The 15,498-nt window shown below is 30.8% G+C and overlaps 1 protein-coding gene across 1 annotated transcript in view; it reads left to right on the top strand.

Moving 5' to 3' along the window:
• Positions 1-15,498, top strand: part of LOC146996543 (ribosomal RNA processing protein 36 homolog) — a 38,777-nt gene that overhangs the window by 6,777 nt on the left and 16,502 nt on the right. The window contains exons 3-4 of the mRNA XM_085820881.1: positions 6,988-7,092; positions 10,843-10,920. Of these exons, the coding sequence (XP_085677007.1) occupies positions 6,988-7,092; positions 10,843-10,920 (183 nt within the window). The remainder of the gene's footprint in view (positions 1-6,987; positions 7,093-10,842; positions 10,921-15,498) is intronic.

The following is a 15,498-nucleotide window of genomic DNA, read 5'->3' as shown; positions in this document are numbered from 1 at the left end:
GTGCGCCTGTTTCAGGATCTTTAAAATCATACTTATAGTTCACAGCAAGGTACCAGGTAAAATAAATAACTTAATAAAACATCTTTACTTCTATCTCACACAACCTTAAAGAAACACTTATTACTACCCCTTACAATCCCACTAAATACCCATTTCGAATTCACTTTAGTTAGGGCCATGGGATCCAAAAATTAACGAACACTGTTTCACACAATACAGAATAAAGCTAAATACAAAATTTCCAGATTTTTTCCTGATTTCCCCCCTTTTCCGATTAAAGAACTGTAATTCGTCCATTAATATCACATGACATATCCCATGATCTCTCATTTCCCTCACACAAAATAATGCGTAATCGGAACTGAGTACTGCTCACATTATTACCAAAGTCCCAGGTAGTAACCTTTATCTCCTCCAAAATGTCGCCAAACTACCAGTTACCATATTCTAAAGATCAGCCTTTTCACTTTTTAGGTTTTCTAAAAAAATTTCAGGGCTAATCTTTGGAATATGGTAACAGGTAGTTTGGCGACATTTTGGTAAGGCGATAAAGGTTACTAGCTAGGACTTTAGCAGTGTACATGGATAAAGTCAAGAGTGTGCGCAATGCCATTTTTGTGCAATTCTGGGATGTTTTTTTAAGTGAAAATAGGTGGACGTGTACATGGATTCCGTGTATGTGTAATTCTTAAAAACGCAGTAAGCAGTTTGCGATTCTGCACTTTCTCCCAATTTCTACCTAATTTTGGTCATGATTAAGCACTTTTGTTCCATAAAAATTCTAGCAAAAGTGTAATTCGGCTAGCAGATTGTTGGAAAAAAAAAATGTTGAGTAAAAAAAAAAATTGCCTTTACTTCGTAAAAACAAAATGGCGTCCAAACAAAAACTAGCAGGTTGCTGTAGCAGGGTTGGTCACCAAATTTTCGCCAAAAAATCGCCAAGTTACCATAATCCAAAGATTATCCAATTTCAGTTAACTTTTAGCATCATAAACATGATTGGAGGAACCAATCAACCAGCAATGAACAATTTATAGTACTTTAAATATGGCTTGATAGTTACTCCTATCATGAAAAATTAGAAAGACATTCTAAAGATACAAATGTTTATAATCAGTATTTTACTTATACTCAAGCATTTAATTTATTTGCGTTTCATAATGAAAATCTTATACCCATTAACTATACATATCACCATATGCAAAGTGCATATAAATTAAATGTGAAATTGTTAGTTAACAATTAAAATATTTCATACAAGAAATATACCTAAATTTAATAACAAAAAAAAAAAACCTTAATTCTATTTATCGTGAGAGATAATAATCTAACACAGTGTTCGTACGCTCCTTAACAGTTCTTAAAAGTCCTTAGGTTTTATAGAATTGACTTTTGGCCCATAAAAGTCCTTAATTTCAACCAAATTCAGCAGATTCAACCAAATCCTTAATTTTAATCATTTAAAATTTCTGTCTGTTTTCTATCATTGCCATTTTGAATGTGAATTAGCATTCTGGACGAATATTTTTGGCCATTTTTGATAAATGATCTTTTGAATGAGTGAATAGGTTTATGGATTGTAATTTGTTTCTATTTCTAATATAAATGGTAGGATACTCAAGTTTCTGAGCAAGAAGTGAAGAATAAGCATTTTGAAATTATTTCTAATGAAGAGCTCGTAAACAACTTTTCACTTTTGGGAATGTGAATTCTTTATTAAACATTTCTGAATTTGGTGACTTATCAACATTTTGACGATTTTAATATCAGTGTCTATAGAAAATTTTGAATTCGGAAATCTGGGAATTTTTCAATGATATTTTTTTAAAACATACTAACATTGATCAGTTTCATTAAAATAATGCTAATACTATATTGAAATTGTATTCAAGAAATAACATTAAAATGAAAAATTTTTATTTTTTTCTATCATATTATAAAGTGACGTTACTTTCCATTTTGTGACTTAGTATTATACAATATTTTAAATCTGAAAAATAAACAAGGTTATGCTTAAACAATGCTTAAATTGCACTTTAGCACAATTTAAGCAATTTAACGCTTTTTCTCTAATTTTTTTTTTCAACATATTTCTGGCTTTTTGCTGTTACAGAATTGGTAGGGGTAATCTTTCTTTAGGTTTTTAGATATCACAACTTGGAAGGTTTAGAAGGATTTGAAGGCAATATTTATAGACCCATGAATCTAGAAGATTTCAGAAAAATGTCTTCATGATATTAATAAGTAATGGATGTTTCTGATGTTTTATGTTTATGATGAACTTGTACTTTTTGGAGAATTTTTGAAAGAATAATGAAAACATAATATTTGAATGTTTTACTTATACTAGAAATCTTTCTTAACATGTTTATCTTCCCTTTGTTTTTAATACTTTTCACTAGACACAAACATGGAAAATATCAAAAATGCTTCTAATCTTATCACCTGGATAGGCATTTATAGAAAAGAATTTTTCTCTTAATAAAGAAATTGAAAACTGACAATTTAAAAGTTTCATTGTTAAGAGTATATTTACGGGCGAAACATGGCGATTTTTAGCGTTACATGGATACTGAGTTTGTGCAATTCTTTGTCTTATTATATGTTGAACTGGTAGATAAATTTTGGTATAATCACGCTAGTGTCATATGTGAAGCTAGTGAATAAATGCCACGTTCTATTGAGTGCATAATGACAGACAAAAGTCAGTATTATCAAGTTAGTTTTGCATGCTAGTGGTGACAGAGCTAGGTATTATATAGTAAGTGGTATTATATAGATTAAATGTTGGTATCATGTATAAAGTTGGTGACAAAATAAGAAGGAAGTATGTTTTTACAAGATGAAGATTGAGGGTTCTGACAGAAAAGAATATTTGATTGGTTTAGAGAAAGATTTAAATGATTTAAATTTTTCAGATTCTTTCAAATTATATGTAAGAAGAAAAAAGCAGGTCTTACTGAGGGATACAGAAGAAACATATTATATCCTCACTATACAAAAAATTTTTATTTTGCATTGAGACACCAAAGTGTGAATACTACCAATTTTGTATGAAAATTGGAAAAAGATATCACTGAAATGTTAGAACTGTTTAAAATGGCAAATGAGAAGATTCCACGGAGTGTTTTTGAATAGTATTAAAGATTCAAAGATTTCCAGAATATGTGATAAATGACTTCAAAATTGGGCATTAAAAAGCATATAAACTATTGGCAAAGCAGGAGATGTGGTGCAATCCATTAAATAATTAAGTGTGAGACTGACCATTGAAACCTGGCAGATTAAAAAAAAAAAGTCAAACTGAGGATCATTTACAATTACAATATACTCCTGAGATTATTTCTAGCCAAAAAGCACCTATTCGATCATTCTGCCTATTCACCAAATTAACTCTCTCTCATTTCTTGCAGTTTCTAATCTACACTAAAAAAAAAAAAAAAAATCTTGTGTAATTGATATCCAATAAAATTTGAAACAACTAAAAATTAATTCCATTTACCTGTTTTTAGAAATGGGAATATGTACAAAATAAAATCTGAAATACATCTTTTCAATATCCAGAATGATCTAAAATCTGTACCTAAAGACTACAAGCAACCTTTTTATCTAGAAATTTTTTTGATACATTTTACCCATGAGCATTTGATATTTTTTCAAAATAAAATACGTAACGTCCCAAGTCTTAATTTCACTTCAGCACTAAATAAAATACTTCAATATTGAAGGAACAATCATTTATTAGTGTAAATCTGTATGATCAATAATTTGGCTCTTCAGCCACCTTCTTTGCTTGGCATACATCTTAAACCCAAATATTCTAGATCAAAACATCATTGATTTTACACCTGCTGAATAATTTATATTCCTGATGCCAATCTAGTGAATCATTATTTATTATCTGTTGCTTTCAACACATGGCAGCTTGATTCATCTACTGGTGTCTAATAATAATAATAATAATAAAAAAAAAAAAAAAAAAATATTAGTAATTGAATACCAAAGAGCATGGCAACATTTTATGTTGATATTATGCTTGGTGATAATTATAGACTTCAGTGAATTGTACTGCAAAGTGTCGAATGTGTTTATGAGGAGAAATTTAACAAAAATTTCTCTCCATATGCAAAAAGTAGATCTTGTAAATGATTCTCGTAAGCCAGAAGATTGCATATAATGCTTTTTGAATTGAGAATAACTGATTTGCCAGGATCAGTGCCAGAGCTTGTGTAGCCACACAAGCAGCAGAATTTAGGGGAGGGAAAATTTTTAGAGTTTAGAGACGCACTAAGTAACAAAATTAAGGGATTACAGAGTCTTTAGAATGTGGGAGAGCACTGGGATACAAAATTTAGAGGCAGCAAAATTTTGAAATTTAGGGAGACATTTATTAACAGAATTTAGGACCCACAGAAATTGCATCGAGCCACAAAATGGGGAGAGCACTGGGATACAAAATTTTGAAATTTAGGGAGATATTTATTAGCAGAATTTAGGACCCACAAAAAAGGCATCGAGCCACAAAATGTCTTGCACCAGTCCTGGATAAACCTTGAATATATGTGGGATTTTTTTTTTTGTATTCAGGTCTTGTATAAGCCTTAAGCATGGGTGGGAAATAGCCCTAAGTATAATAAGTAACAAAATTAATATAATTTAGCCTTAACTTTCTCAGCATGCACTAGAAGCAAAACAAAATTTAGCAGAAAAACGTCTTTCTCATGCAATCTCATGATACATCACAAATAGTGTATAGTGAATGCTAGCTATGTTTTATGATGATAGCCTCAAATTTGAAGGTTTCTGGATATTGCAAAGAAAAAGCAAAGTTTTCCAGTTAATGCAATTTGTGGAGAAGTGTCATTAGATGATGTTATATAAAATTTTCCTTTGTGATGATAATGTTCCAATCATCCATCAATAACCACATGGCATAATCTGTAGTATGGTTCTAAAGCCAGAAAATATCTCTGAATAGTGAAAAAATAGACAGAGAGGTTGTTGGGGGGGGAAATTTTGATTCACAAATTAGTAGGCAATTTACTGGACTTCAACAATGGAACTTTGTAATTGAGTACAAGGTTATGTCTATATCTGACTTAAATAGAAAGTGTTAGTGCAAAAAACGAAGCAACTTGAACAACCTACATTGAAAAAAATGTTTATTAAAGCAAACAATTCTCAACCAGGTGGGATCTAGAGAGAATCCCTCAGGGAGGATTTCATAGTTTCATTGGAAGAATGTAGTCGAACTTTTATTTATTTTTGAAATATTTAGTTTTATTGTATAAATATAAAAAGCCACTTTAATTCAACTTTGAGTATTTATCAACATTTTCTATACTATTTCCATGTTTGATTGAGAAAAACATGAAAAAATAATCCAAAATTAAATAAATGTATATGTATTTTTTGAGTTTTGAACGGAGGGGAGGGAATAATTGTCTAGCAGTGAAGAAACAGGTGCATGGAGCAAAACGGTTGAGAACCATGGCATTAAGTTCATTAATGCTTCATTATTTCATAAACCAATTTGATAATTTTAATTTTGTAATTTCTACATATCATCTTACTAGATGATTTAAACTGATGGTGTAATATATGGAAAAGTCCCAAATCCAGAATCGCTGAAGTCCTGAAGAGTCCAGATCTCAACTTGAACTGTATTAATGCACGAGGGAACTATTTAAAAGCAATAGCATCTTTTAGTATATTGTTGCACATGTATAATTTTAAAGGCACATTCCAAGTGTTAAATTGTCACACTTTGTAGCTGATATTTGAAGTAGGTAGGATAATGTATTTCAGATTATATTTTTGATACTTTTCATTTAACAGAGTACCAGTTATAATTGTGCCTTAAAGTGGTAAATGTTGTAATCTTTTACATCACCTGACATGTAACTATGCAATTATGTTATCAATAAGTGTAAAGAATGAATTTTTCCTACAACACTTTCAACTGCTTTTTTTGATCATATGTTGACATACCCTTCTCTCAAAACAATATGATAGAGATATAATTTTTAAGGCGTAGTTTGTGATTTAGCTGTTGTCAAATGATGAAGATTTGTGACAAATGTTTCATTAATTCTTTGTTCTGAAAATCATAAAATGAAATTGTATTTTGTTACTACTGTTAAAACAATAAAAGTTTATTTTGGCAAAAAAGATTTACAGAATAAATGCTAGTTTAAAAGTTTGCGCATTTTTTTCTGATAACTGTTAAATTTACTTTTGCCATCATAAGTTCCTGTTGGCAGAATTATGTCAACTGCAATAAAGAATGCTTTATTCTACATAAATAATTATATGTGCTCTTATTTTTGAGTTTCAATAATTTTTTTTTACGAAGAAAGAGATTTAATAAAAGAACCATTGTTTTCATGATGTTATATATATATATATATATATAATTAGCGTTGCCATTTCTATATCTATTTACATTTCTTGCCAACATTTGTGTTTGGTTGCAAGTGGCACCTTAGGAACTGAAAAGTATAAATTTTATAATTTATTAAGTACTGTTAAAATACAGTTTTGTTTCTCAGATAGAAATGCATTAAATTAATCAGGAAATTGTTTTGTATTAAGGATAATAGAAATCTGTTTCTTGTTACAAATCCAATTATATATTTAATAAGGCAATAAGTTTGTAGCATTAATACTGTAAAATTTTTTTGGCTAAATTATCTCAACTTGTTTTTAATATATGCTCTGCTTTTGAAAATTTGACATTGTGAAATATATTATTTTGTAACTAATGTTAATTTCCTTATCTAAATGATATTTTATTATCTGTATGTTAAATTGTTCATTTATTTTGCTGATCAATCTAATATTATCGTAAAGTAGTTAATTTTTGTACTATTAAATGTGTGCATTATATCAAAGCATTATTTTCTTTTGAAATTCTTCTTTCAGAAATCATTATTTTCTTCTAATTTTGTTATTTCATTTATTTATTTTCTTTTATATATTTTACAGCATCCTAGAGATCCTAGGTTTGACGACCTGTCTGGAACTTTTAACAAAGCACATTTTGAAGAAAATTATTCCTTTATAAATGATATCAAAAAAAGAGAAAAAGAAGTAATTAATTGTTTTATTATTCTCTTGAATATACACAAATAACAGTTTGGAGGGTTATATAGTTAATCAAGGGGATTTTTGCAGACTTCCTGCAAAATATTTAGTGAAATGAAAATCAAATTTTAGTAGTTTCTGATTGCTTGCATCCCTGTCCTGAAAAGTAGCGAACCTGTTACTGACTAATATTTTGCCAAGCTAATATGGTAAAGGCAACAACCATTTTCAAAATGGCAGTGTGCTAAGAATAAAAGAGCAATCAATGAATAGAATTTAAAGCAGAAAGATTCATAAAGAACGTTTTTCGAGAAATCTTGATATAATTTTTTGGATTATTAAATATATTTTTTCCTTGAATATTGTAAATTAGTTTGCAGCAATAATTAAGCTTATATTTGTATTCAATTAAAATTTCATAATTTAAAGTTTTAATTTAAATTAGCTTTATACGAATAGAGAAAATTTATTAAATTCAAATTTATATATATATATATGTTAGCAATTACTTCCTTTATTCAAAAACATTTCCATCAAACATTACTGTTCAAACAGTAGTTGTTAGATATTTGCTTTATTCAGAAACATTGCCATTAAACATTACCATTCAAACATTACTGTTCTAAAAAAAAAAAACTGTTGTTGCCAATCGGGAAAATACATTAAAATAAAACTGTTTACATTCGGGCATCCTGACTTTGTTTCGGCCTCGGAACATTAAGAACTTATACTTAAAAAATTAAATCTGTAATATTAAAGTTTATAGTTCGAAAGTCTTTAACTGTCATATAGATTCACCGTCGTTTTCTATTCTCTTTCCGTGTCCTAGTTTTAGTAATATGCAGCGTGTTGTTATTGTTGTCCCCAACAACACTAATGTCATCAACTTCTTTATCGTCCTCCTCTGATTCAGCTTGACACTGCCATAATTGGCTCACATGAGCTGTCGTACTAAAGAAATGTCTTTTCACCTTCTCTTCTAATTGAGTCACTCTCTAGCTATCACGTTGTAAAATTTCTGTAACTACCAAAGGTTCTTGATATTTTTGTTGTGTTTTGGTTGATTCTCCAGTTGATTTAGGTACTCTTCTCATAACTACTATTTCTCCTCATTCGAATGTTAAAGAATTGCTTTTCTTTTTGTTATAATTTGCTTTCATTTTACCTGCATATCTTCCATTCTCTTCTTTAACTTCTTCCTTTTTAGATACTCTCTTTTACCAATAATTGCTTTCTTAGGAGATCTATCTATTCCATCATTTATCTTAGATTGCTTTACAGATGGATTTACATCTTCATGAGGTTTGTTTCCTTTTTCAATATCTTTCTCCATTTGTTTTTTTATTTTGTTTCTTAACAAACTTCTTTCCTTTTAATTTTGTTTCTTCACCAGCAAAATTATCTATTACAGTTTCTTTTTGTAAACTTTTTTTCTTTCCCTGTACTCTTTCTCAAGTGCTGTAATTTTACAATTCTTGCCATATTTCTTAAGCTTTTGATTATAATTTTTTTCTTGAATAGCCTTACATTCTATAAAATCATTGATAGCATCACTTCTAGTTTCTTCTTTAGGATATTAATTTTCTTCACTTGTATTCTGTTTAATGATTTTCTTTGAAGTCCTTTTCCTTTTCAGTGACTTTTTATGACTTTTACAGCATTTGGATTTTCAAACTTTCCATCATAGTCCAGAGTTGCTGCCTTTTCATCATTGTCAGCTGATTCTGGGCAGAAATCTTCATCATTTAAATTAGAATTGTCTCCTGATTCACTTTCATTTTTACAATTTTCAACTATTATTTTGCCATCTCTAAATACTTTTACTTTTTCGTTTGGCAAAGTGCTTAACCCTTCAGCTTCAACTAATTCTGCTACTTCCGCTCTACCGATACATTGATTCTCTTTCAAAATTAATTTTCAATTGCTGTAGTTAGTGACTGGTATCATTGTTTCTCCCTGTATTACTTTCAATAATGAGCCCAACTCATCTTCTGATCCACTTATTAAAACATAACCGTTATTTACTTCATCAGTTTTAACGTTCACGAAATTAACCTTATTACTTTCAATTTCAGTTTCTTGGAAAGCTTTCAGTTCTTACTATTCAAAATCATATCCTTTACAATTTTAATATCAGAAGGAACATCTACATCAAGTTCCAAGGCAAGTTCTTTTAAGTTGCATTTCTTGCCCCTTGCCAAATAAGCCATCTTAGACTTCAATTTTCAAATAATAATACAATAATTATATTTCAGTTCTTCCTGTTTAATACTTAAACATAACATAAACAGTTTATAAATGCAGGTACCTTTCTACCTTCAGTTTTGGTGAGCTTCCGCATTCAGTTTAGGGCTTAAAGTACATTGAGGCAATATGTTGTTAAATCCTAGGTAATAATTCTAGTTAATCCCACTTCTGAAGTGTTAGCAATTACTCCCTTTATTCAAAGCATTTCCGTCAAACATTACCATTCAAACATTAATTGTTAGATAATTGCTTTATTCAGAAACATTGCCGTTAAACATTACGGTTAAAAAAAAAAAAAAAAAAACTGTTGTTGCCAATCCGGAAAATACATTAAAAAAAAAAAAAACCATTTACATATATATAGCATTGTTCTTCCCTTGTTCACAGATAAATTTTTGATTAAAAAAAGTCAGAGAATTGCACAAATTTGCTATTCTCTATTCTAACACCTTGCTTGCAACTTTACATTACATTTGCATAAAATTTGATCATTCAAGAAGTGCATCTTTATGGAATGTGAATTTTTGCATTCTTGACCATGGGCAAAATGCCATATTTCTGAAGAAATGCAATGTTTTCTTCTTCATTAGCTAGCAAAAGCCACATTATAATTTGATACAAGGGGAAAAAATTATTTTAATGAAAGAGAAACATTTACCACAAAAATGATCATTGAATTTGGAGGACTGTGAAGAGGCATGTGTACCTGAGTTGCTACATAAATACATTTTGCCGATTTCAGGAATTATCACATAACTATTTGAACCATGCCTCCTGAATAATGCTTTTTTAGAGGGAGAGGGTACAGATACTCAAAGAAGGACCTAAATTTTTTTATATCATTCATCTCTGATGCCCTGTAAAAATAAGTTAGCCTACAAAATATGAAGTATGATACGATTCTGTGGTTTCTATCAATGTTAATTGCATATGGACTACAAAAATCTTTAATGAAAAAAGAAATTACAGATTTAAAAAAAAATCTCTCTGTATTTTTTTTTATCTCTTTCCTTATATAGTTAGTCTTCTGAAAAAAGAAAATAGCATAAATAGTGATTTTAAGGAATTGAGTCTGAATGAAGAATGACAGATAAATAATGTAAAACTGTTGGGCTTGAAATTAAATAACATACTTTAATATCATGTATCATCTTTCAAGATATAATCTATTAATAATGCAGGTCATATTAATTTTTTGTAGTAGTTAGAATAGTTTATTTGGAAGCTTTGAGAATGAAAATACGATGCTGAAATCAGGATTTTTCAATATTCATTACTGCAGTATGCAACATTTAAATTTAATGATTTGAATACTGTTTTTTCTCTGTTTAGGATCAATGGAATTTTTTAGAGGTTACATAAAATAGATAAAAATAATCAGTGCTGATATTTGATTGGTTATTTAAAAAGAAAACATAATTTAAAATTAGTGTATAATGCAGACATATGAAAATGTCACAAGGTATAAGTTTTTTTGCTATATTTATGTTTTTATTTTGGAATTTACAGGAGCTTCAAAAGGAATTGGAAAATGTAGGTGATGACCACAAGAGGAAAAAGCAAATCTTGTATTTATTACAAAGGATTGTAAGTTATTTTAACATATTGAATTCATATATATTATAAGTATTTACATATTATCCCTTTGATTGTGAAAGCTGGCAAAGATCAAGTCAAATTTGTATCAAGTTTTTGTACGGAATTATAAGGGAATGAATGCCTCTTTATTTAAAAATAACCAGTGTTTGATCCACTTTGTTTCTGCACTTCATAAAATGTCTTCCATTGATTTCTATTATTTTGTTAGGCCGTCTGATTTTACCAGAAGCTCTGTTTAGAGTACTATGAGTACAAAGTTCTGGCAGGTAGTTATTCGTAAACTATTAATGTAACTTTTACTGTTTTCTCACCTGTATTCAGTAGTCGTAAACTATTAATGTAACTTTTACTGTTTTCTCACCTGTATTCAGTAGACAGTACTGACCATCAATATGCATTTGTTTTTGATCCCATAACTTTGAAAATCATCTACTGCTTGCTGTGTTGTAGAAGTCAGGCTCCAAATTTGAATCATTTTCTTAAAATGCAAGGGCATTAATAACATAACAATAATAGTTATAAGGTATTTCTCCCACTTCCCTGGCGTACCTTCGTGGTGTTACGGTAGCATGCTGGGCCGGTATTCCAGAGGTCCGTGGTTCGATTCCCGGCGAAGGCGGTTGCATATTTTTCATCTTTTCTGCTTCCAGTTAACCTAATGACTCTACATAGCTAATTTTAAATCCTTGTTAATGAAACAAAAGATAGCTTTTTGGGAATTGATCAGTTTATGCCCAGCAAAATTGCAAATGTGAGTGTATTGTAATATCACAACTATCCATAACTAGTGTTAAATTGCACTGCTTGATAACAATTTTGCGGTCGACAGGACAATGCATAGGTGCCATATTATTTCATATTATTGTAGTACATATTTTTATATTATGTTGAAATAAAATTATTTTGAAGACTTTGAATTACTAAATTTTTAATGATATAAAAATAGAATTTTCTTCTGCAGTTTTCTATTACATACTTTTGAAAATTTAAGTTAATAACTAAAAGTATTCAGTTTTTGGTTCTTGGACTAATATTCATTTTTACAATAATGAATTTGATTCATTTTAGAAAGTGATGAAATAATAAATTGCGGTGGACCTCACAGAGATAAGTAAATTGTGTGTGCAGTCCCTGCATTTCACTGCTCCCAGCCTTTACGAGGTGTCGCATGACATGTTTTTGACATCACCGAGACATGACATCATGCCTAGTGTTAGGAGATTTTAACGTTCTGCACTGTGTCTGTCATCAAATTCTCTTGATTTCAGGAGGGGTGATGAACCAATGACCTAAGTTTTCCTCTGATATCATTCCAGATAAAGCGAATCAGAGGATGTAAAATGCTTCTGTAAAATTAAGCAGATGTGGCTAATTCAGTCTGAAGATTTTCGCCATCGGAGTAACATAAAGAGAACACTCTCGAACTCTCTATAAGAGAGACCTACGATGCTCTTGAGCCTCAACTACAGAGAACTTTGTAGCAGACTCCTCACACTATGAGGACTATAATTAATTTAAATACTTCTCTATGCTATCTATGAATTATATATATGTGTTTAAAGAGTTCTAGTAATAATAATAAATATGTTTAAGTTTAAAATGCAGTAGGAGTACGCAACTTCACAAATTTACCCAACCATTACAAGGACTCTGATATGCTACCTGCACCACTCAATACAGGGTAACTTGCAAGTCACTCTGACACCAGTGACCAAAAAAACTCCCAAAATCATTTTTTCAAATGTGTTTTCTTTTCATATATATCTGTAATAATAGACGAAATAGTTTATATATAGAATAGTGTAGATATGATAAAATTAAGAATTCTAAAATTTAGTGTCTAGGTTCTTGAAGGACTATCTGTGTGGTACTTCAGACATTTTTTTAGAATTTGATTTAAACTTTCTTTTTAATGATGAAGGAATTTGTTGCATATTTTTTGTATCAATGTTTTTATAACAATCGAATTACTTATTGTGTCTTAAAAATGAAAACTGCAGTGATTGTACCATCAGTTCACTCCAAAAGTAATCTTTCAACTGAAGTTAATTTGAATTTACTGATAGTTAGCAGTTACTTATTTTTGGCAATTTTTAGCTAAATTTTAATAGTTGTTATGGTACTTAATTTTATTATTATGTGTAAATGATTTTCTTTTTGTTCTCTTAGGCTAGATTTCACAATTTCTCTTAGGCTCATTTTGTTTTAGTTCTATTATTTCATATATATATATAGATGCAAGATATAACAAAATACGATGGCTGCTTTAAGAAACAATTGGTGTCCTCAAAATTAACTGTTTTAAATTTGGTGTTCTCCCCCCTAAATTCATCTATTCTCCAGAATTCGAGATGTTTCCATGTTACATAACAACCTAAAATTAACTAATAGCAGCTTAGATATACTTATGCATCTATTCAATACTGCTTTGCAAAACAATTACATCATTTCTTTTCCTAGCTTCTGCCTTCCAACATCTGCCCACTTGCCTAAAATGACATCGTATCCCTTTACCTGTGTATATAAAAATTATTGTAATTGCTTATGATCTAAAAGTATTTTATCTACTGAGAAAGGATTTAATATGTGAGAAAATAAAGATTGGTGATTTGTAAAAATCCAGTTTTGTTACCTTTGTTTGTATGCATTCACCCCTCAGCCATTACAAATGCAAGCTACTCTACCGGATTCCCCCTACACAATTAAAATACTATATGTATATGTGTGTGTTATTCTCAATAAAATCTAAAAAAAGAATTGATGCTTGAAATTATTTCCAACAAAATTTGGCATACTGGGTTCTTTTGCTGTTTTGTTAGTCAATAAATATTCTTTTAGAATTTCATTTTAATAGCTGATTTTCTTCATTTATTATTATTATATGTCTAATACAGAGCTGCTAACTCTACCAGTCTTGTAAAACTTTCATTTTTTATATCATCCCCAAGCTTTTTGTTAAATCTTCTGGTATTTAATATATTTGAATTTAAAATATTTCTTTTAAATGTAGTTTAGAAGAATTGTTGATCCTTAATTTAATTATGATAGTATATTCTAAAAAAAAGGGTACTTTCTGATGACTTTCCCGCTTACTGAAAGGCTGTAAAAAGTATTGATGAAGCGATGTATGAGGGCCAGTCAATAAATAAGGAGTCAGTGAATATTGCACAAAAAGTATGGTATGTAGAAAAGTGCAGATGGGTTGGAAATGGAGAGTTGGTGTGGCCTAATCATTCATGCTTGTTTCTCTCATCAGATGCCATTACTTGTCTGAGAGTGAGAAAAGGACGATAACCAAGCATCAGCCAAGTCCAGTCATTTTGTTTTTGAAAGCTATGCAGAATGAAGGTATCCAAAGCAGAGCAGCATGGCATTGTGCATTTTTTGACCGCAGAAGATGTAGAAGGGTGTGAAATTCATAGACAAATGAAAAGGATCTATGGGAAGTACTGTATGTCATGGGCAAGAGTTCAGGAGTGGCACAAGCACTTTCGGGAAGGACACTTATTGATTGGTGATGACCCGCGGAGTGGAGCACTGAAGTGTGTCACAGAAGAGCATGTTGCAAAAGTGGATGAGCTCATAAAGAAAAACCATCATGTAAGAGTAGGCAATATTTCTGTATCAGTAGGGCTTAGTCATGGTATGGCTCACAACAGCTTGAAGTTCCGTAAAGTACCGCAATGGGTCCCGCATCGTTTGACACCGGAATAAGAGGGATGTTGCATGACCATGTCTCTGCAAGCACTGCAGCTTTTCAATAATAATGGGGATGAATTTCTTTCAGCAATTTTACCGGTAATGAAAGTTGGTGCCACCACTTTCAGCCCAAGTCAAAACAGCAAAGTCTTCAGTAGAAGCACACAGATTCCTCTCCACCCAAAAAAATCAAGACCCTCCATACTAGTTCTGGCAAGGTACTGCCTTTTTTCTTTTTCGATCATAAGGGACCGCTTATCGTCGATTTCCTGGACTATGGAGCTAGGGTCAATGCTCAGCGGTATTGTAAAACCTTATTGAAATTCAAGAATGCAATCAATTCGAAACATCGCAGTAAACTTTCTCGTCGTGTCATCCTGTTGCATGACAATGCTAGGCCACACACAGCCAACGCAACAAAGGAATGTCTGCAGAAGTTCAGGTGAGAAGTCCTGAGCCTTCCACCCCCCCCATAGCCCAAATCTGTCCCATGTGACTTCCACATCTTCGGTGAATTCAGAAAAGCACTGTGGAGACACCAATCTCAAAAATGGATGATGAAGTCAAGGAATATGTGCAAAATTAGTTCAAACAGCAACCAAAGGATTTCTACGAGTACGCCATTATGTGACTGGTGCCACAATGGGATAAATGACTAAATGCCTATGGACAATACTTTTCAGTTTTATTAAATACTTACTGTGAAATTGCCTCTGACTCGTTATTTATTGACTGCTCTAATACCATGTCGACAAAATGTATTAATGTGGGAAGTTTCCAAAAGTATTTATGTGACAACTTTGGTATGCACCTATCATCCTCCAGATGGTTTCCCATTTCTTTGGGCATGTTCACCACTGTGGCTGC

This window comes from Stegodyphus dumicola, chromosome 7 (assembly GCF_044657685.1).
Source record: "Stegodyphus dumicola isolate Sdum_Otavi_A_Nest chromosome 7, ASM4465768v1".
NCBI classification, from domain to species: domain Eukaryota; kingdom Metazoa; phylum Arthropoda; class Arachnida; order Araneae; family Eresidae; genus Stegodyphus; species Stegodyphus dumicola.
This window is presented reverse-complemented; position numbering and strand designations above follow the sequence as displayed.